Genomic DNA, 23,475 nt, shown 5'->3' with positions numbered 1-23,475 from the left:
CATGGTGTCAGAGGACTGGAAAATTGCAAATGTCACTCCAGTCTTTAAGAAAGGAGGAAGGCAGCAGAAAGGAAATTATAGACCAATTAGCCTGACCTCAGTGGTTGGGAAGCTGTTGGAGTCAATTGTTAATAATGAGATTATGGAATACTTGGTGGCATAGGACAGGATAGGACAAAGTCAGCATGGTTTCCTTAAGGGAAAATCTTGCCTGATGAACCTGTTGGAATTCTTTTGAGGAGATGATGCATAGGATAGATTAAGGGGATACAGTGGATATTGTATATTTGGACTTTCAGAAGGCCTTTGACAAGGTGCCACACATGAGGCTGCTTACCAAGTTAAGAGCCCATGGTATTGCAGGAAAGTTACTAACATGGTTGGAGCATTGGCTGATTGGTAGGAGGCTGCGAGAGGGAATAAAAGGATCCCTTTCTGGTTGGCTGCCAGTGACCAGTGGTGTTCCACAGGAATTGGTGTTGGGACTACTTTTTATGCAGTGTATCAGGGATTTAGATGATGGAATGGATGGATTTGCAGCTGCCACTTGTTTTCTACGGCACAGCTGAGGTCACTCGCGTGTACTGCAGCTCCTGCTTGAAAGATTTTGTCTAGCTGTGCCGTTGAATGTAATGTCTTCCCAGTTTTTAGATATAATGTTGAGTTTCTTCAGGCTGATTTTGATGTTATGTTTGAAGCCTTTCCTTTGCACACCAGGAGCTCGCCGATCTCCCTTCAGCTGGGAGTGAAGGATTTGTTTAGGGAGATCCATTGGAGTTGTTGCATTATCATAGTGGAAATGCTGTTCATGTTGGCCTCCTCCAGTACGCTGGTGTTAGTGTGTCTCTCCTTCCAGCTTTGAATGTTTTATTCCTTGAACTCGCAACTGCCTGCTGCCTTGGAATTAGTCAGTGCCTCTTCTGTATCTGTGTGGTTCTGAACAGAGCTGATGGTTAATTCTATGTACACGGTATCATTGTTATGCAGCTGATGGTTCTGTTCACTTCCAACTTTATGGATTTCTAAGTAATGGCTTGATCTTTGTCAGAACCAGAATCAAAGTCAGGTTTAACATCACTGGCATATGCCATGAAATTTGCTACTCTGTGGCAGTAGTACAGTGCAATACATAATATAAAAAACTAAGTTACAATAAGAAATATATATAAAAATTAAATGTAGTGCCTAAAGAGAGCACAAAAATGAAATAATGAGATAATTTACATTGATTCATTGTCTTTTTAGAAATCTGATCACATACTGTATATCAGGGGTCCCCAACCTTTTTTGTATTGCGGACCGGTTTAATATTGACAATATTCTTGCGGACCGGCCGACCGAGGGGGGGGGGGGCGGGGGTTGCCAACGGACAAGAGTAGCAGTCAAATGCGTTGTTTACACAGAAAGACTACAATGGCCATGAAGCCTTGCGCGGGCACCAGTGCGCATGCGTCTCGTGACCTGCCGATTCCCACCCCACCCACCCACCCACCAGCAAATCCTTTTTGGCGATTCTGTTCGTGGGGTGGGTGTTAATCACTACTGAAATATAGGCAATAAGTGGGTAATACACTCAATTTTGTTTCTAAAAGGGATTATCTAACGAATTTAATATTAAACACACAGCGCATATTTTCCTCACATGAATACAGTGATGTCAATTATCAGGGGAGGACAGGGGAGCTTGAAGTGTTGAACGAACTTCCAGTAGAAGTGGTAGAGGCAGGTTTGATATTATCATCTAAAGAAAAATTGGATAGGTATATGGACAGGAAAGGAATGGAAGGTTATGGGCTGTGTGCAGGTCGGCGGGACTAGGTGAGAGTAGCGTTCGGCACGGACTAGAAGGGCCGAGATGGCCTGTTTCCATGCTGTAATTGTTATAAGGTCACTTATAAGTCAATAGCATCATAACATTTTAAGTAACATTTAGATATTAAACACACAGCACATATTTTCCCCGTATAAATATATAAAATCATTGCAACACACCAATATCGCTGAATCAGTGGGAGACCTGGGCTTGTTTCCCTGCAACAACACAGTCCTATTGAGGGGTGATGGGAGACAGCGATACTCGAAGGGGGTTCGCTATGTCCAGTCTATTCCGCAATTTAGTTTTCGTTGCATTCATTGCAGAAAACTCCACTTCGCAGAAAAATGTTGGAAATGAAAGCAACGTTTTCAGTGCTTTCGTGACTATCTCAGGATAGTTAGCCTTGACTTTGATCCAAAATGCCGACAGAGATATTATGTCAAACATACTTTTCAGCCCGCCGTAATTTACAAGCTCGAGGAGTTGATCTCCTTCCCGCCCTGACACAGACGACGCACGGGTCACGACCTCGCATGCGTAATGGCTGATCAGTGGCCGTGACAAGGAATGAGGAAAGGTGCAGCTGACTTATATCGCCAAATCATATCGTTTCCTCGCGGCCCGGTAGCGCATGCTCTGCGGCCCGGTACTGGTCCGCGGCCTGGTGGTTGGGGACCGCTGCTGTATAAGGAGTGTGTCTTTCAAAGGCCACTCTCTACGTGGGCTGGAGTTCTAGCTGAGATTAATGTGGATAATACGTTGCAGCTTTGTAGCTGATGTTTAGTTTTGCCTCCTCTGTATTCTTTGGTTTAGAGAGTTTGTTTGACTTCTGCTGGGATTGGTGGGTAACATTGGAGTTCTGATGCAGCAGGAACATCACTATTTTTCTGTTGTGATAAGTTTTATTGTCATCCTTGTGCAGGTCTGGACTTGGTGGATGTCCTGTATCCTTTTATTTTTGCTTTATTTAACTTTTAAGGTTTGATTATCTCTTTCCTCAGAGCCTCAAATGGATTTTGCCTCAGAATTAGCTGTTGACTCTTTTTAACACAATAACCTCCAAATGCAATCATTTGGGTAAGAATTCTGAAAACTAGTAACAAATTTCATGCATTAAAAGTCAGGGACAATAAATCTAATTCTGATCACTATGCTGAAGAGACTGAGAGTTGGTTAAAGGAGCTTCAGTTGTGGCTGATGTGCCAAGGGTTTTTATACTCAGTGTGAGAACACATTAATAGTTTATGAGAGTCATTGTGGTAGCATTCAGTTTATTCAAACCATCAGATGTAATTATGTATAGAAATTGCTTTAAGCAAATTAGAGATAAAAGAAAAAAGTTAATAACTTGTAGCTTCCCAATTAGCATATTAATATGGTTTATTTTTTTTCTTTGTAGAATACTCCGGCTCAAGAAGGAGCCTCCAATATTGCAGCCAAAGGAGCCTCCTTCCTCATTGCTCGAGGCTGATCTGACTGAATTTGATGTGAAAAATTCCCACTTGCCCTCTGAGGTTCTTTATATGCTCAAAAATGTAAGGTAAGCAGTGGACTGGAAACTCAAAATTGTGTCTACAAGGTCACCTGGATTAATGTTATTGCTAAGGTTGTTTGTCACTCCTCTGTAAGGCAGTTGCATTGAATCCAATTCCATTTGCGTATCATTCCAGTTTAGGCTTGCTTTAGCACCTTGTTCCCTTCACCATCAGCACTGGGTACAACTGTGCATCCAGTGCAAAGTGTAAACAGCAAAGCCAAAAGAATGTTGGATTGCTTCAACAATGATTACACTGCTGCTTTTAAATATGTTTGCTTTGTTTTTCTTCAGACACGTTAATAAATAATCAAGGCTGACTTTTCAATGCAGAAGTATGGACATTTTAAAATTAAACTTTATCTGTTTATCTGGGCAGTTGTGTAAGCCTAGTCTGGCAGAAGAGCAATCTGGTTCTGTCCATGTCTGTGATATCTCTCACCCAACACTGTTAAAATCAATAATCTGGTCATTTGTTACGCTGATGTTTATGGAGACAGACTGTTACCAAGTCCTGTTCAGTCTCCTGCATATTGGACTTCAAGAAGTATTTCAGCAGCTGTGAAGCACTTTGGGAAGTACAGAAGGAAGTTTTATATCTTCTCTTACATCTTCTCTTATATTTTCTCAAACTTGGTCATTCTGGTTGTACTTAATACTACAGAGGCCATTCACCCTCTGAGCCCATGCCAACATGGGAAAACTGTCCATCAGTCCTATGCCCCCTCTCATTTTTCCAGTAGCTCTGCAATTTGTTTTCTTTCACATGTCCATCAGCTCCTCTGATTCTTTTGCTACCTACTTACGGTGGACTGGAGAGTAGCTTTACAGCTTTCTATAAGCTCAGCTTTGAAATGTGGGAGGAAACTGAGTATCTGTGTGAAAAACACACAAGGAGAATGTGGAGTGGGTCTGCACAGATACCAGGGGTCGGGACTGAACTCAACTCTTTGGAGCTGTGCTAACTGCAGTACCATTATGCCACCTTAATACAAGTTGGTCAGATTGCAGTAACTGTATTATGCCAAATTCTAGTTGACTGTGAGCCTGTTGTTGGTTAAACTATAGTGCTGGTGTGGGAATGGCATGTAACCGTTTTGAATGAAGATACCAGCAGGATGAGAAGATTAGATTATTAGATTAGATTATGAGAACTTTTATTGTCATTTAGAAATGCATACATGCATTAAGAAATGATACAATGTTCCTCCAGAGTGATATCGCAGAAAACAGGGCAAACCAAAGACTAACACTGACAGAACCACATAATTATAACATATAATTACAGCAGTGCAAAACAATGCCATAATTTGATAAAGAACAGACCATGGGCATGGTTAAAAAAAAGTCTCAAGTCCCGATCAACTCCCGAGTCCCCAATAGCGGTGGCAAAAGGGAGAATCTCCCTGCCATAAACCTCCAGGCACCAACAACTGCTGATGCCTTAGAATCAGCCGACCACAGCCGACACCGAGTCCGTCCATCTGAAAACTTCGAGCCTCCGACCAGCCCTTCTGATACAGCCTCCCAAGCACCATCCTCTGCTAAGCGCCTTCGACCTAGCCCCGGCCACCGAAACAAGCAAAGCCGAGGATTCGAGGCCTTCTGCTCCGGAGATTCCGGTTACTTCACAGTAGCAGTGGCAGTGAAGCGGACGTTTCAGAAGTTCCTCCAGATGTTCCTCTGTACTCTCACGCCTGTCTCCATCAAATCAGAATTGTGCACGGTCCCCTACTTGACAGATTACAGATATCATTTACTGGAGAGGCCGCGCATGTTATGAAGTGTTCATCATATTCGGGGCATGAAAATGGGGAAATGGAAGTGAAGCAGGACAAGATAACTGGACGGCTAATGCGTTCTATGGTCACACCAATCTTTATTTCAGCGCTTTATTTCTGTCTTTCATATTTTAATGCTAAATGTAATGAGTAATATATTTCTAAACTGCTTATGACATGCATTTGGGAAGGATTAAGCTTTGAGCTGTATAATCATTTTATGGGATTGTTATCTGGCCATGTTCACAGTGCACTGTAATGTGTGGAAATGTTTGGTATGCCAGAAGCTTTGCTGCTGTGGAAGGTAGTGGAGCTGGAGATCCAAATGTAATCTTGGCCTCCGTTGTCAGCATGAAATTTGCAAGATCTCCCTGTTACTTTGTGGGTTTCCTGCCCCATCCCAAAGTGGCGCAGGTGGGTAGGTTGGTTGGCCACTGGAAATTGCCCTTAGTAGAGTCTGGGAGAGTTATTGAGAATATAAGTGAATTTTTAAAAGAAAAGATTAATAGAGTATTAATGCAGATGGTAGCTGATGGTCAGTCCTGGCTAAAGGACCTGTTTCACCATGTATCTCTCTAAACATTTAAGCAATAATCAGCAGATGACACTAATAATAGGATAACATCTTGCTCCTGTACTAAGCACTGTTTTCTGCATACAACATTGATACCATCACCCATAGTACATGTTGTCTTCAGGTTACTCATGACTTTAATGTGGAATTCCATCATGTTCCATCATCTCTGGGTTTCTATGCTAAAATTCCTTCATTGTGTGAGTAATTTAATTAGAAAGATTGCAGTGGGTTCAAGAAGGTATGTCATTGCTAGCACAGTGAATTAAACAAAGTTTATTAAACCAGCACCCGTAGCATAGTCAAATTGTTGACTTGATGAAGTATTCAGCCCCCACAACTATTTTCACATTTTACTGTCTCACTTTCTAAATTTAAAATGTATTCAAGTAGGATTTTTTGAGCTAATCTATGTCATTGTGCATCATGTCAAATCATAAGAAATTCCAAAACCTGGCAACAGTTTACTAAAAATTAAAAACCAAAATTGTGAGGCTGAAAATATACTCAACCCCTTTGTAATTACACACTAACTTTCATCAAATGCAATATTCAGTATTACCTTACCAACTTACCCAATTTGTTGATGTAGAAAATTTAGAGAATCGCCTGTTTTCAATGAATTCATAATAATAAATACCTCCTCTCAGTAAGGTCCAACAGTATGGTAATTTTTTAATGGACCAAACCAAATGAAGACAAAAAAGCATTCAAGACAAGTCAGAGGAGTGATAATAGAGAAGCACAAATCTGTGGAAGGGTACAAGACCATCTCAAAGCACTGAACATTCCTTGGAGGTCAGTGCAGACCATCATGAAAAACTGGAAAAAAAATATGAAACCGCAACCACACTGCCTAAGTCAGGCTGCCCTTGTAAATTTAGTCGCCGGAGAAGAATGGGACTTGTGAGAGAGGCTACGGTGATGCCAACAGTCACTCTGAGTGAACTGCAGAATTCAGTGGCTGCAACTGCAGATGCAGTTCATGGCTCCACAATCTCTAAGGCCTTACACAAAAAGGGTATTTATAGAAAAGTAGCAAGGAAGAAGCCATGGGTTTTTTAAAAAAAAGCATACCCTTTTTGATGTGGAAGAAGGTCTTGTGGTTGGATGAACTGAAGTGGAACTTTTTGGCCTCAACACTAACTGGTACATGTGACTTAAATGTAATATTGCACATCAGTCAGGTAACACCATCCCTACTGTAAGGTATGGTGGAGCAGCATCATGCTATGCTGCCAGGTTCCCAACCGCAGGTCCATGGACCCCTTGGTTAATGGTATTGGCCCATGTCATAAGAAGGATTGGGAACCCTTGTGCTATGGGGATTCTTTTCAGCAGCAAGAACTGGAAATCTGGTCAGGGTTGATGGGAAGAAGAACATTGCTAAGTGCAGAGAGATCATGGATAAAAACCTGATAGCCTCTGCCATAAAATTTAAACTGGTGAGGAAGTTCATCTTTCAGCAGGGCAATGACGTAAAATACACTGACAGAGCAACCATGTAGTGGTTTCTGACGAAGAAAACTGATATCTATGAGTGTCCCAGTCAGAGTCCTGACCTTAACCTGATCGAACATCTCAGGCAAGACCTCAAAATTGCTGTCCACCACTGTTCCCCAGCTAACCTGGCACAGCTTGAATCATTTTGGAAGGAGTAATCGGCAAATCTTGCTCCCATCATGTTGTGCAATGCTAATAGAACTCATCCAAAAAGACTACTGCCTGTAACAGCTGCAAGGAGTGATTCAACTAAGTGCTGAGCAAAGAGGGATGAATACTTTTGAACTGCTGACATTTCAATTTTTGAATATTTAGTTTTGGTGCTTTACAATTTTCTGCTTTTGTGCTCTATTATGAAAAAAGGAGCATGAGATTCACAAACAAAAATTCTCCGTTCAATTGATCAAAATACTCATTTATGTGAACAAAGGGTTGGGGGGGCTGAATACTTTCTCAAGGCACTGTATTTCATAGAGAATTCAGCAGCATTGAGCCAACATTAGGATAGGTACTCAAATCTTGATCAGAGTGGTTGCTTTTCGGGAACAAAGGAAGGGGAAAAGGTGGCAAAAGTATGGAAGGAACTCCAGAGATTTTGTTTTTCTTGAAGATATCTCAAATCATGGCCATAATAGTGCAGCAGAGATAAAAGAAACTGACTGAGTGGTTGATTGCAGGGATGACAGCAGGAACTAGTGCAGGCATGACAATGAAGGCATCTCAACATGGGTGAAAGAAATTTAAAAGTGAAACTTATCATGCTTGGAAGTTGGTGCAAGTTAGGAATCATGGAGAAGCAGGATGGATCTACAGATTGGGTTTAGGTATGGTGACAAAGATAGAATTGAAATTAGTGTGAAAGTAAGAGATGGAGACAATATGGGGCAGGAAACTTGGACTCAGAATCTAATAAGTGAACAGCTTCTTTTAATCTGGGATCAAAGGCCAGGAAAAGATTTGTGCTGATAATTAAGGATGGTGCAAGGAGTTTGTTGGAGGAAATTTTGGCTCGGGCACTACAAGAGCAATATGGTGCCTGGATGAAGTGTAGCTGGTGTATTCAATTTACTGCTAAGGAGCAGCATGTTTATAAGGTGGGAAAGGAGCAAGGTCAAAACACAATGGAGCGAGTAGTCTTAGCAGGAAATTAAATGAAAGATCTACTCCTCATCTGCTAACTTAAATTTCAAGTTTGAATAGAGAATGGGATGTGAATTAATTGTCTAAAATTAAAGCGATCTATTCTTCCTTACACATTCCCCATCTCAGGTGGATGAAGGAACAGGCTTTAATTAAAGTAAATTAATTTGAAGGGCACTTGAAAACTGATTATGGTGTTAGATTCATTGAAGCTTTGAGTGTGAGACAGCCAGAATCCTAAACCAGTAATTTAAAGACATAAGTACAAATTCCACTGTGAAATTAAGTTCACAAATTAATCCTGAATTTGGAAAGAAATGACAACTTGTCTTAGTAATTATGACCATTATAGAACTACCCGATACTCATTTTTAAAAATCTATCTGGTTTCACTAATGCCCTTCAAAGTAGGAAAACTGCTGCCCTTGCAGAGTTTGGTCCGTGTGTGACTCCTGACTCACAGCACGTGATTGATTATTAAAGCTGTATGAAGTGACCAAATAGACCACTCAGTTGTACTGCTACAGAATAAAACCTGACAAACCCAAACACTGCATTCCCAGTCCAAATCACCTCCAGAGATCTTCTCACAAACATTTGGGACAGGTGCCTAAGTTGGCACGCTGTCTCCCCGAATGGTTATGTGGCAGCCAGATTTATACTCACTCATTCATACCTACAGAGGTGTGCTGGATTCCTTCATCGCAATCCCTGAGCTTGTCTTGTTCTACCAGCAGAACAGACCTACCAGATATGCTGGCATAGTGGGTGCAGGCAAGAGGGAGCCATCAAAGTTGACTGCCACCATGATATCTCATGACAAGGAACCTCATTGCTATTTGCGATCTTTTTTCAGCTGATGACACGGTGTCGCACCATGTTATTCAGCATTTTGATGCTACTTCCAGTGCTTCTATGTCCAGTACCAGTTTGGTAGCATCGTCACGAACCATACCAGTGAGTCATGAAGGACATAGCTACCAAATAGCTTTATGGCAACTGTGAGTGAACCAAGATGAGGGGTGAACCTCATCCTTGCTTGTCTACCTGTGGCACATGGGTAGAAGTGACATTGGACAGTCCTTGCAGAAACAAAATCATTTCCAAAGACTTGCATGATGGTGCTGTCTGGCATTAAAAATGTGCTAAATGGGATAGACTCAGGACTGATCTGGCAGCTGAAAACTTCCATTGAGTGTCTGTGAGACACTGTGGGCACTCAGTAGCAGCAGAAATGTTTACCATCACAATCTGTAACCATATGGCCTGGCAGATCCCTCACCTCCCAGTACTGTCAGCCTTGGTTCAGTGAAGATAGCTGAGTGCATATCCAGCTACACAGAGAAATGATAAAGTGCTAGCCCAGCCAATATGTAACTGCTTGCTTTCTAAACAGCACATTTAAAAACGAATGTAATAAGCTGAACTAAGCAACTTCACAATAGTTAGGATTAAAATTTCATATTCTACCACATACTTTCATGAATGGTAGTGAATAGTAAGACAGCTAGTGGGAGGAGAAGTAAGTCTCTAAGATCATCCCATCCCTAACAATTCCATTGCTGAGTGCTCCACCATCAATATTCTGGGAATCTTCATTGACCAGGAACTCAACTGGACTGGCCTCATGCATGCCATTGATTTCATCTGACACTTCCAAGGTCTGTCCAGTATCTACAAGGGACATGTCAGGAGTGATGGTTGACTCACACTTCTGACATGGATAAGTGCAGTTGGAGAGAGAGACTGTGTGGCGCACCACTCCTCACACAAACATTTTCGCAGTATTTTCTTTGTTTTACGAAGTCGAGTTGCGGCCTCGACACTCAACCCGGCACGGATGGAAAGCGTGCTCGGGGGCGGACCGGACTAGTTTCGAACCCGGGTCCAGCGCCGATGTCGTTGTGCCACCAGCTGGCCCGCAAAACCCAACTTTAAGGCAAGTGTTGAACTAATAGAGTTACCTGATCTCCACGAAAAACTAATTGAGGAGTACAAAAGATGAATTCAAATCTCTCCTTATCTCATGAGGTGGACTAAAAAGAAGTGGAAGTTTATTGCTGTGATCTAAAGTTCCAATTCAACTTTGAGCACTGAATGTCAGCAATGTGTTATTGGCTTTGAAGATTGTGCATACTGATACACCACACTTGAGTCATAAAGATTAAGTTATGTGACTAGGTTGCATGGAGTAATTTTATAAAAAGATGATTGAGAGATAATCCAATGGATAAGGTTAAGATGATTAAGCAAGTTAACAGAGTAGATGAGAGGACTTTCTCCTTCTCTGATGTTGAGTACTGCAAACAGAGCTGGATAGTTCTGGGATGATGCCTAGTGTTCCACACGTAGAATAACAAATGGTACAAACAAGAGAAAATCTACAGAAGCTGAAATACAAAGTAAAACACACAAAATTCTGGAGGAGAAATGAGAAAAAATCTGCAGATTCCGGAAATGCAAGTAACACACAAAAATGTTGAAGGAGCTCAGCAGGTTAGGCAGAATCTGTGGAAAAGAGTAGAGCCGATGTTTCGGACCGAAACCCGGTGAAGTCCTGATGAAGGGTCTCAGCCTGAAATGTCGACTCTTTACTCTTTTTCATAGATGCTGCCAGGCCTACTGAGTTCCTCCAGCTGTTTGTCTGTAAAGCAAATGGTACAAACTGCCTTCAAATAGCTAGAGAGAGGTTTGGTGTAAAAATCAATTGAAAATTTTGACATTGGTCATGGGCATTTGGAGCTAAGGTAATTGGAGGGATTTGAGGTGTATATCAGCCATGTTGTATTTGAACGATGAATATTTTGAGAGATTAATTAATGTAAAACTGAATAATGGTGCACATATGTCACTGAAGGCTAAAGGGAAACTGATCTTTGTAAAACAATTAGAAATCTACAGCGTGAAATGAAGACTTCTACAATCTGCTGACAATACTTCTATAGAAAGAGAGAATAGCATGTTCATTATTTATTTACTTTCCAGATCTGGACATTGTTAGCTGAGTTCTTGAAATGGTGACGAGCTAATTGGACTTCCTCTCTGGGTTTTCAATCCATTAATACCTATAAAGAATGAGATACTCAGGAAGTAGGATTGTGTCTACTTGTTTCACTCTGGAATATTTATTGTTTGCGCTGATCTTTGTGTGTGTGTTTTTTTAAAAACCGTATATGTGGCAACATCAGTGAACTTGAGACCAGGTATCTGGAGGCTTTGCTCATTACAGCCGTGGACTTTAACCAGGCCAACCTCAGAAAGGCGCTGCCAAAGTTATACCAACATGTCTCCTGCCCTACTAGAGGCCCGAATATACTTGACCACTGCTACACAACAGTCAAGGATGCCTACCGTTCCGTCCCACGACCTCACTTCGGAAAATCGGACCATCAGACCGTACTGCTCCTTCCGGCTTACAAACAGAAACTGAAACGGGAGGTCACGGTGTCAAAAGTAGTGTCGTGTTGGACAGAGGAAACGGATGAGGTCCTCCGTGTCTGCTTTGAATCGGTGGACTGGTTAGTATTCAAGGACTCGACAGCTAACCTTGATGAGTATGCCTCAGCTGTCATGGACTTTATTTGGAAATGCACGGAGGACTGTATGTCTCGCAAGACGATTCGGTTATTCCCTAACCAGAAACCTTGGATGAATTATGAGGTCAAGTCCCTTTTAATGCTAGAGCTGCAGCTTTTAGGTCCAGGGATACCAGTCGCTACACGGAATCCAGACGTGAACTCGGGAAAGCCATTAAGAGCGCTGAGAGGCAATATTGAGCCAAGTTGGAAGCCCAGGCTAACCAAAGGGATGCCTGTAGACTATGACGGTGTCTAAATGAGATCACTGGGCGCAAAGAAAAGGCTGGGAATATCAATAACTGTGGTGCTTCTCTTCCTGACGAACTTAACGTATTCTACGCAAGATTCAAACAGAAGGGGAGCGTCCTGCTCCCTCCGGATGAACCGGACCTGGTGGCATCGAGATTCACCGTCACCGAGGAGGACGTTAGAATGGCCTTCCTGAAGATAAGTCCAAGGAAGGCGATGGGCCCAGATGGCGTCCCAGGATGGGTTCTCCGGGTCTGTGCAAGCAAGCTAGCTAGAGTGTTTGCTGACATCTTCGACTGCTCCTTGCTTCAGTCTAAGATCCCCTCGTGTTTTAAGAAGGCAACGATAATCCCAGTGCTGAAGAAGAGCAAGGTGGCATGCCTGAATGACTATCGACCTGTGGCTCTGACATCAATTGCTGTGAAGTGCTTCAAGAGATTGGCTATGGCACACATCAACCACAGCCTACCGGTCAACCTCAATGCTTTGCAATTCGCCTACCGGAGCAACAGGTCAACGGCAGATGCCATCTCTCTGGCCCTACATTCCCCTTAGAACACCTGGAGAATAAAAATGCATACGTAAGGCTCCTTTTCATTGACTACAGCTCTGCCTTTAATGCCATCATTCCAAATAATCTTATTCCTAAGCTCCGGAACCTGGGCCTTAGCACTCAGATCTGCAGCTGGATCTTCAACTTCCTCACAGACAGGACCCAGGCTGTAAAAATAGGGGACAAGCTCTCCTCTACAATCACTCTGAGCACCAGTGCCCCACAGGCTGTGTACTCAGCCCCCTGCTGTACTCACTGTACACCCATGATTGTGTAGCCAAGTTTCCATTGAACTCAATTTATAAGTTTGCTGATGACACAATTGTAGGCCGTATCTCGGGTAATGATGAGTTTGAGTACAGAGAGGAAATTAAGAACCTGGTGGTATGGTGCGAAGACAATAACCTATCCCTCAACGTCAGCAAGACGAAGGAATTGGTTGTTAACTTCAGAAGGAGTAGCAGACCGCACGACCCAATTTACATCAGTGGTGCGCAAGTGGAACAGGTCAAAAGCTTTAAGTTCCTCGGGGTCAATATCACAAATGACCTGACTTGGTCCAAGCAGAGTTCACTGCCAAGAAGGCCCACCAGTGCCTTTACTTCCTGAGAAAACTAAAGAAATTTGGCCTGTCCCCTAAAACCCTGACTAATTTTTATAGATGCACCGTAGAAAGCATTCTTCTACGGTGCATCACAACCTGGTATGGAAGTTGTCCTGTCCAAGACTGGAAGAAGCTGCAGAAGATCGTGAACACAGCGCATCGCATCACACAAACCAATCTTCCGTCTGTGGACTCACCTTACACCGCACACTGTCGGAGCAGTGCTGCCAGGATAATCAAGGACATGACCCAACCAGCAAGCAAACTTTTCATTCCTCTTCCCTCCGGGAGAAGGCTCAGGAGCTTGAAGACTCGTATGGCCAGATTTGGGAACAGCTTCTTTCCAACTGTGATAAGACTGCTGAACGGATCCTGACCCAGATCTGGGCCGTATCCTCCAAATATCCGGACCTGCCTCTCAGTTTTTTTGCACTACCTTACTTTCCATTTTTCTATTTTCTATTTATGATTTATAATTTAATTTTTTAATATTTACCAATTTTAACTATTTTAATATTTTTAATATTTAATATTTGTAATCCAGGGAGTGGGAAGCACAGAATCAAATATCACTGTGATGATTGTATGTTCTAGTACCAATTGTTTGGCGACAATAAAGTATAAAGTATTATGAGCTGAAAGTAATGTAGATTTGGCGTCTGAGGAAAAGGCAGTATTTTGATTTTACAATGGAATATATGTATTATTAGTTTTTAGTTAGACATACAGTACATCCAATAACCCGACTATTTAACACTAGCCTAATCACAGGACAAATTACAATGACCAATTAACATACTGACCAGTATGTCTTTGGATTATGGGAATCTGGAGCACCCAGAGAAAACTCACACAGTCACGGGAAGAACATGCTAACTCCTTACAGATGGTGCTGGAATTGAACTCTGAGCTCCAATGCCCCGAGCTTTAATAGCATTGCGTTAACCACTGCACACTACCGTGACACTCCTGCACTCATTACACATGTGCTGGTTTCTGCTTAGAAAAGGAGGGAAAGGAATTTTGTCCCAAACAGTCTTTTCAGGTGAAACAGTGCTTCACCATGATGCTCCTGGTGCAGCCTCCTCTACATCAGTGAGGCCTGACATAATTGGGGTCTGCTTCGCCAAGCACCTTTGCTCTGTATGCCTCAAAAGGTGGGATTTTCTGGAGGCCATGCATTTCATTTTGACTTCCCATTCTGACATGTTGGTCCATGGCTGCCTCTACTGTCATGAAGAGGGTACGCCCACGTTGAAGGAGCAACACCTCATTTTCTGTCTGGGTAGCCTCCAACCAGAAGACATGAACAATACCCTTTCTCTTCTTGTATGTCCATCAGCTCCCTCTAGTTCCCCTCCTCCTTCCCTTTTCTCCATGTCCTCTGTCCTCTCCTTTTAGGTTCCTTCTTCAGCACTTTACCTCTTCCAGCTATCTTCTCCCAGCTTCTTACTTCATACCTCTTCCCCTCTACCTTCCCTTTCTCACCCACCATTTCCCTCATCTGGTCTCACCTAAGACCTAGCAGCTTCTACTTCTTCTCTTTCCACACCTTTTTATTCTGGCTTGTGCCTCCTTTTCAGTTCTGGTGAAGGATCTCAGCCTGAAATGTTGACTGTTCATTCCCCTCCAGTGGTGCTGCCTGACCTGCTGAGTTTCTCTAGCACTTTATGTGTTTTTGCTAAAGGAAACTTGAGTCATTACAGAGAACGTTGCCAGCAAGGTGTCTGCTATGAAATAAAGTGGCCGGAGAGTTTATCTTAAACCTGCCAGTTCTGACAAACCTTCTATTCTAAGGCAACAGCAACACTTATTTTAAAGAGAAAGATTAGCTTTATTTATCACATACACATTGAAACATCGAAAACTACAGTGAAACATGGTGTTTGTGTCATTGTTTGCAATATGCTGGGAGCAGCCCGCAAATGTTGCCATGCTTCCAGTGCCAACGCAGAGTGGTGGATATGTGGAATGCTCTGCCCCAGAAGACAGTGGAGGCCAAGTCTCTGGATGCTTTCAAGAAAGAGGTGGATAGAGCTTTTAAAGAGAGCGGAATCAAAGGTTATGGGGATAAGGCAGGAACTGGATACTGATTGTGGATGATCAGCCATGATCACAGTGAATGGTGGTGCTGGCTCGAAGGGCCGGATGGCCTACTCCTGCACCTATTGTCTATTGTAGCATGCCCACAACTTATTTACCCTAACCTGCACATCTATTCAGAAAGTGAGAGGAAACGGGAGCACCTGCAGTCACGGGGAGAACGTAAAAACTCCTTACAGGAGAAATGAGGAATGTATATGATTTTGGGTAAGATCTTGGGTATTCCAGTAGCATAATTCATTATTGCACTAAACTTCCACTTCAGTGGTTTCACACAACTACATCCTAGGAAAGCTTATCAAATTATAAATGCTTCCTTGAGTTGGAGCAAATTTTAAACTTTAGTATTTAATCATCAACAAACTGTAAGGAGAGTCTAAAATATTAAAGAAAAACTCTTCATAATCGTGAATTAATTTACGGCCTTTTCCTCACATGCCAATCTAGATAACAAGTGGATATGTCAGTTTGTAACTAGCCACATTTGGATATTTGGTACTTTCAACAAATTGGTGAATTAGCACGAATGCGTATAATTATCCTTCTAGAGTCTTGTGCACCAAATACCCAAATGTAACAGGTTACAAACTGACCTACTGTGCACATTTGTTATTTAGATTGGCATGTGAGGAAAAGGCAGCAACTTAATTCAAGTAATGAATAGTTAATGTTTTTAATATTTTATACATTCTCTCCAGTTTTTCACAGATTCTGTCAATTTTAGTATTGCATTCAAGCTGCTAAAATTTTAATATATCTGAGCCCAGATCCTGGTTGACCTGATTATAATGTTATTGGGGGCAAAGTTCGTAAGGCTCTGGCTTCAGTCCCGGTTTCGTGTTGAGATAACTGGGTCAGTAGTCAGATTGATAGGCAGATGAGAAAGAGCAGAAGACCACTTGGATTCTTGTTAAAAATTGCAAAATGTGTGAAGATCTATGCAGACCTTGCTAGGATAAATGAATTAGAGAGTCATCTGCCTACATTTGCTGTCAAACCCCATGTACAAAAAATAGCTTGATTGATGTGTTGTCTGAAGAGTACTGTGGACAGTTTTCTAAGAGGATAGAACTTTGAGGTGAGAGATTTAGGATAAAGTGACATAAGTTGGTCTTGTATTGAAGCTATCAAAGCCTCCTCATTTTCTGAAAGCTGTCCCAAATACATTGTAGCATACAGGGATTGTTTGGTGGCTCTGGGTCTGTTTTTGATGAACTTCACAAGCATTGATGGGAATCTTGTTGAAACTTACCAAATACAGGAAAGCCTGAATAGAGTGGACGTGGAGAGAATGTTTCCATTACTAGGAGGGGACAACCTCAGAATAAAGGGAAATGCCCTTAGGTGCTTTATGAAGAGGAAATTCTTCAGCTTGTGGAGGATGATTCTGTGGAATTTGTTACCGAGGATTGTGGAGGCCATATCATTGGGTGAATTTAAGGCAGAATCAGAATTAGGATCATTATCACAGTCTTAGCTTAAGAAATTTGTTTTACATCAGCAGTACAGTGCAATACATTAAAATGCTAAGTTGCAATGAGAAATATAAAAAAAGTGTAAAAAGAGAACAAGATAGTGAAGTGCTCATAGGTTCAGAGATTCATTGGTTCTTGATCAGTATGGGGAAATTGAGGTTCAGAAAAATAGCCGTGATTGATGGCGGAGAAGATTCAATGGGCCAACTGGCTTAATCCTGCTCCTACATCTTATGATAACAGCTAGATACCCATTTTGAATGATGTCTTCTCCACTGAAGCCACTGACCTTTACTCCAATGTAATTCTCCAGTGATGATTAGTTACTAGGGCTGCATCAATGGTTAGTTATGAACCAGGAGCTTTATTACTACATCACTGAATTTTCAGTGAACGTCATAGTTAAATCTGAAATTGTCCCCACTAGTCAGAAATTCATGAACCTCTAGTTGGAGTTATCAGATGCCCAATAAGTACCCTATTTAAAAAAAAATCTATACAGTATAATTTTCTCCTTTCTCTCTATTCGACTCAAAAGCAGAGATTATCCTTAACCATTGGACATAGAACATAGAAATCTACAGCACATTACAGGCCCTTCAGCCCACAATGTTGTGCTGATCATATAATAGCCCTCTATTTTTTCTAAGCTCCATGTACCTACCTAAGTGTCTGAGATGCTCTACCTTTTTCAAAGAACGGGGTTTCCCTTCCGCTATCATCGATTCTCCTCTTACCTGCTTCTCCTACATTTCCTGCACGTCTGCCCTAATCCCATCTTTCCTCCACTATAACAGTGATAGGGCTCCTCTCATATTTACCTACTACCCCACGAGTTTATGACCTTACTTGTCCTACCTTACTACCCCACAAGACCCTGTCCCGACCCACCAGCCCACCATCCTCTATCCATACTTGTCCTGACCCACTACCCCACAAGCCTCTGTATTTGGCATGCTATTCTGTGTAATTTCTGTAATCTACAATGGGATTCTAGCACTAAACACATCTTTCTTCCCACTCCCCCCCACCTTCTGTATTCCATAGGGATCACTGTCTCTGTGATTCCCTTGTCCACTCATTCCTCCCCACAGATCTCCTCCTGGCAAGAGGGACAAGTGCTACACCTGCCCCTACACCTCTTTCCTTTCTACCATTATGGGCCCCAACCAGTCTGTTCATGTGAGACGACACTCCACCTAATGAGGCTGGGGTCATCTATTGCATCTGGTGCTCTCAGTGTGGCCGCCTTTACATTGGTGAGACCCCCACATAGATGGGGGGCTTTTTTGCCGGCATCTTTGCCTTGTCTGCAACAAGCAGGTTTTCTCATTGGCCACCCATTTCAATTAAACTTCCCATTCCTATTTGGGAAAGCAAAACTTCATATTCTATCTTGATGGCAGGAGCATTGATTTCTCTAATTTGAGGTAATTTCTACCCCTTCTCTTCCCCTCTTTTTTTTCCTTTCCCCATTCTGGTTTTCCTTTCACCCATTTGCTTTTCCTCACCTCCCCACTACTTGGCGGTTAGTGCTCTGTGAATCATAGGTGATGGCCAGCATAAGTGCCGTGTTAGATATTCTGAGGATGAGTCCAAATGAAGCACACATCTGTCTGTCTTTTGTATATGCAGTTGTCAACGTATCTGGTCCCATTATTAACATATTCTGCTGTTTGTGCTGAATGTTGTTTGTTCTTTATACTTGCAGGGTATTGGGACACTTTGAGAAGCCACTGTTCCTGGAATTGTGTAAATACATGTTCTTTGTGCAGCTTCATGACGGGGAGTACGTTTTCCGTCCCGGAGAACAGGATGACAGCATCTATGTGGTACAGGAAGGCAGGCTGGAACTCTGCATCAGTGAGAATGTAAGAAAGCTCTTCCCTGCATGCTGCAGATTTAACCACTCAGAATGTTTTGTTCCTGTACAGTTGAGCACTGCCATATTCTAGCTCCCATTAAGTCAACTAATTAGAGAGTTAATAAGTTTATTGTCTGGCTTCTTCTGTCTTTTAATAGTTATGTTAAAGTTGTTCTTTGAGAGGAGTTGCACCATTTGATGTTTGTGATAGTGATGCTTATAGATAGACATACAGCTTTTTATTGTTTAAAATACTTCAGCTATGACAGGGGTTTAATTACATTGTCAAGCACTGCAAGTCCTTCCAGACAGCTATTGGTGATATTTCTGCCAGAGCTCCCATTGTGTTATTGAGAGATCTGTCCATGTTAATTCAACTCCATCATGTTACCAGCGTCCACAACAATTCAAACTGACAGTCATTGTTATAAATCATCATTACTGACTTTCTCGCTCAAACTGACCAGCTGATTAACTCCTCAAAACCAATGCTATTTATTGAGACTAAAGCTAATTAAACTTAAATGCATTTGTTTATTTTGGCTGTGTCCTTGTATACATATCATAATGTCGAAATATGTGAACTCTAAGCAGGAAAGGTAGAGGTGTATGCCTATAATTTTATACTAATAAAATTTAAATGTATTGTTAATGCTTTCAAGGACTTGACATGTAGAATAAATATGGCAGCCAATTGTTATAATCCCCAAACAATCGAGATGAAATCTTTTTTCTATGTTGATTGAAGGAGTAGTGATAATTAGTATGCTGGGAGAACTAAGGTTCCCTCCTTCAATATGTAAATAAATTTTTATAGCTTAATTTAACCAACTGAACAGGTAGATATTATCTTGATTTAGTGTTTCATTTATGACGATGATATCACTTCTGACAAGCAGCATGAGTGTCAACGTGGATCAAGTACGGGGCTGATTGTACTCTCAATTTTTTGCCATGAATAAGACTTAATAGTGAATTGTGTATCACCTTTAGTGCAGTGGAAGCCAACTGATGCATTTATAAAGATGCCCATTTTATCATGTTCTGAGCTTGGTTCTGCTGGTGTTTCTTTTTGAATAAAGGAACACAAGGCCTGATTGGCATCCCTTGACAATGTATATTTGCCTTTTGAATCTATTGCGTAGTCAAAACAAGGCCTGTTCTAAGTGCTCTGTATAATTGCAATTTGATTTTGTTTCATTTAAGCTCCATGTATCATTGCTCGCCTAAGAAGGTAAGGATGATGACTTGGTCTAGCTGTGGTCAGTTTAACTAGAAACAGAAATCATTAGATAATTTTTGAATCTTCTTGGTCCTTACAACACATTTAACATCTGAACCTCATAAAGAAAGATGAAAGCAGGTTTGGGAATATAGAAGGATGCAAACAGGGATCCACAATTTTCCCTTCATGCTTCTTAATTAGATTATGTCTCATTAGTATCTTAATTCTGGACCAGGAAAGGGAAGATTACAAATTTTTGAAGATGTGTGTTCTTTAAAGAAAAAAAAGAAATGAAGAAATTACCTCAGCCTCATTCTTGCCGTATTCTATTGCCATTTTAAGAATTGGTGCCCTGAATTTGGAGAGTTATGTTGTCTTGCATTTCTCACAAAACAGGGCTAATCAAATATTTTAGAATCATTAGAGTTTATGTCATTAGATTATGAATTTTAAAATGTCAAGCTGTACAAATAATTAAATGTCTTCATTTTGCTCTTGATCAGGATGGCACTGAAGTTGTGGTGAAAGAAGTGTTGCCAGGTGACAGTGTGCACAGTCTCCTCAGTATCCTGGATGTCATCACGGTGAGTCAATAATGCACCACAACAAGGCAATTTTATTAAGGAGTAAGCCACATAGCTTGAACTTAGTTCTTGTTGGCAGTTTGGATTTGTATTTTGTTCTGACAGTGGTACTCAGGCTTTCATTAATTATAGAATAATATGGAAAGTGGCTTCAAATGTTTTTATCATGCATATTACATTTTCTTTGACATTTTCCTCTATTAATTTTCAGAAACTAATTACTGCCCTGTATAGTCATAGTTTTCTAGATCGTTCTAAGCTTTGGTAATAGCCTTAACTATATATCTGCCTCACCAACCACTCCATCCTGAATGTTCACCTTTAACCTTTTAAGATCCAGAATGATACTTGTGTTGGGATTTTGGTAGTTCTATTACTCACTTTTTATCGCAAAAGATTAGCATTTTTGCACCTAACCATTATTCTTCACAGGATCTGCAGCGCATGCTACCTGAACACAAGTTGTGGCTTGATCAACCATGACTGGGTTGCCTGGTTGAGGGTGTCTGATGCTGAAAGACCCGAAACACCTGATGGCCCCAGGTTACATCACTGATGATGTGTTCAGAGCATTGTGAGATGTATTCTGCAAAGAAAAAGTCTGTTCCTGATTTTCTTTGATTCTTGAGCACCAATTGCTTTCGAATATTTCACTCAGGATAAAGGATCCTATGCTAGGTGTGTTAGTGTGTTTGGGATGCACCACAACCTGCCTGCACCCAGCACGCACCAATGCATCTTTTAGCAGTGACTGGTGTTACGAGAATACACATAAAATTAAGATGTTTGCTGGCCTGGGCTAGCATCAGTGGCATCAGCAGTTGGTCTGCCACCTGCCCTCAGGGGAAGGAGAGATAAGGAACAATGGAGCAGCGTCTGGAGATGTGTAATGAAGGGATGTGGGAGGAAGAGCTGTCTGGAGCGGCTCCCCCCTTTGAGCCCTGAACTGTTTGAAGTGATGGACAGGCGATACCCCAGCAGGGGGATAAAAAGGGACAGGTTCGCTAAGACAGACACACACGCCACCCGAGGTAACGAGACCCTGGAAGCGGTGCGCTTCTCACGAGTGGGTGAGAAGTCCCAGACAACGACAAGGGTGGAAAGGTACGATCAGCGGGAACCCGGTGTGTGTCCGCCCTTGCCTGGGTGCCGGGTTCACTGCAGAGGATCGACCGCATCTGGAGGAGGGGTCACAGTCGGTGGCCTCAGGTGACATCACCAAGGACCTGCCCAAAAGCTGTTTGTGAGCCATCTCGCTGGTCTGTGAGCCATCCCGCTGGTCTGTGAGTGAAGCTGTGCTGAATGATGAGTTGTTCCTATTCTATGTCTCTCTTCCCCACCTTGTCCATCGCCATGGCAACGATTACTGCGAACTGAACTACTAAACTGGACTGAACTTTGAGTCATTTTGAAATTGGTCATTTACCCCTAGACAACGATAGAGCTTGATTGATGCTGTTATCTTAATTCTGTGCACATGTGTGTTTATCATCACTGAACGGTTGCATTTATTATCCTTTCGATTACTGTGTTGCTTGTTTCTTTAATAAAACTTCTACTTCCATCTCAAAGAGCTTAAAGCACTGAGCCATTTGTAACAGATCCACAACTCATTCCGTTCTGGGGAAGAAATGGAGAAGTCTTTCACTGGTACTTGCTATGTGGTTTAAATTTGATTTGAACCTAATCAGCCTTTTGGGTTCTAGCTACTGATAGGTTTCAAAAGGTTTCCTTCCGTCCACTCATGCAGCTAATCCTAACTGTCAGCCCAGCACAATATTATTGATGCCTCGTCCTTCTGGTTGTATTTTCTAATTAGTTTATCATCATCAGTACTTAATAATGAATGATTCAGATGGTGTGTCATATTGTATGTACATGTTCTTCATGGGTGGACTTTCTCTATCCATGGCAAGATCCAAGTATGGTTTTAACTCAGAAAAACTGAAATAATATATATTAAAGGAAAAGTGAGGTAGTGTTCAAGGGTTCAATGTCTATTTTGGAATTGTATGGTAGAAGGGAAGAAGCTGTTTCTGAATTGCTGAGTGCGTGCCTCAGGCTGCTGTACCTCCTTCCCCATGGTAACAATGAGAAGTGGGCGTGCCCTGGGTGATTGACACCGCTCCTTGAAGATGTCTTGGATACTATGGAAGCTTGTACCCAAGATGGAGCTGACTAATTTTACGACTTTCTGTAGCTTTCGGTCCTGTGCAGTAGCCCCTCCTCCCCCCACCCCAATACCAGACAGTGCTGCAGCCCGTCAGAATGCTCTCCATGGTATATCTATAGAAGTTTTCAAGTATTTTAGGTGACAAACCAAATTTCTTCAAACTCATGAAATATAGTCACTGTCTTGCCTTCTTTTTATAGCTGCATTGATACGTTGGCACCAGGTTAGGTCCTTTTCACCCAGGAAATTGAAATTGCTCACTCTCTCCACTTCTGATCCCTCTATGAGGATTGGTTTGTGTTCTCTCATCTTACCCTTCCTGAAGTCCACAATCAGCTCTTTTGTCTACTGATACTGAGTGCAATGTTGTTGCTGCGACACCACTCCACTAGCTGGTACATCTCACTCCTGTACACCCTCTCATCTCTTCCTGCAATTCTACAACAACGACTGTATCGTCAGCAAATTTATGGGTGGTACTTGAGCTGTACCTAGCCACACAGTCATGGCTATTGAAAAAGTAGAGCAGTGGACTAAGCACACACACACCCCTGAGATGAGCTATTTTTGATCGTTAGCGAGGAGGAGATATTATCGCCAATCTGCACAGATTGTGGTCTTCTGGTTCGGAAGTCAAGGATCCAATTGGAGGGGGAGCTACAAAGGCCCAGGTTCTGTAGCTTATCAATCAGGACTGTGGGAATAATGGTATTAAACAC

The 23,475-nt window shown here is 42.0% G+C and overlaps 1 protein-coding gene across 2 annotated transcripts in view; it reads left to right on the top strand.

Annotated features, from left to right (window-relative positions):
- pnpla7b (patatin-like phospholipase domain containing 7b) overlaps nucleotides 1-23,475 on the top strand; it is a 334,759-nt gene that overhangs the window by 53,595 nt on the left and 257,689 nt on the right. For both annotated transcript variants that reach the window (XM_063073811.1, XM_063073810.1), the window contains exons 7-9: nucleotides 3,216-3,356; nucleotides 18,622-18,781; nucleotides 20,503-20,583. In XM_063073811.1, coding sequence (XP_062929881.1) covers nucleotides 3,216-3,356; nucleotides 18,622-18,781; nucleotides 20,503-20,583 — 382 coding nt within the window. The remainder of the gene's footprint in view (nucleotides 1-3,215; nucleotides 3,357-18,621; nucleotides 18,782-20,502; nucleotides 20,584-23,475) is intronic.

The sequence above is a fragment of the Mobula hypostoma genome, chromosome 21 (genome assembly GCF_963921235.1).
Source record: "Mobula hypostoma chromosome 21, sMobHyp1.1, whole genome shotgun sequence".
NCBI lineage: Eukaryota > Metazoa > Chordata > Chondrichthyes > Myliobatiformes > Myliobatidae > Mobula > Mobula hypostoma.
Note: the sequence above shows the minus strand (reverse complement) of the source record. Positions and strands in the feature narration are given on the sequence as shown.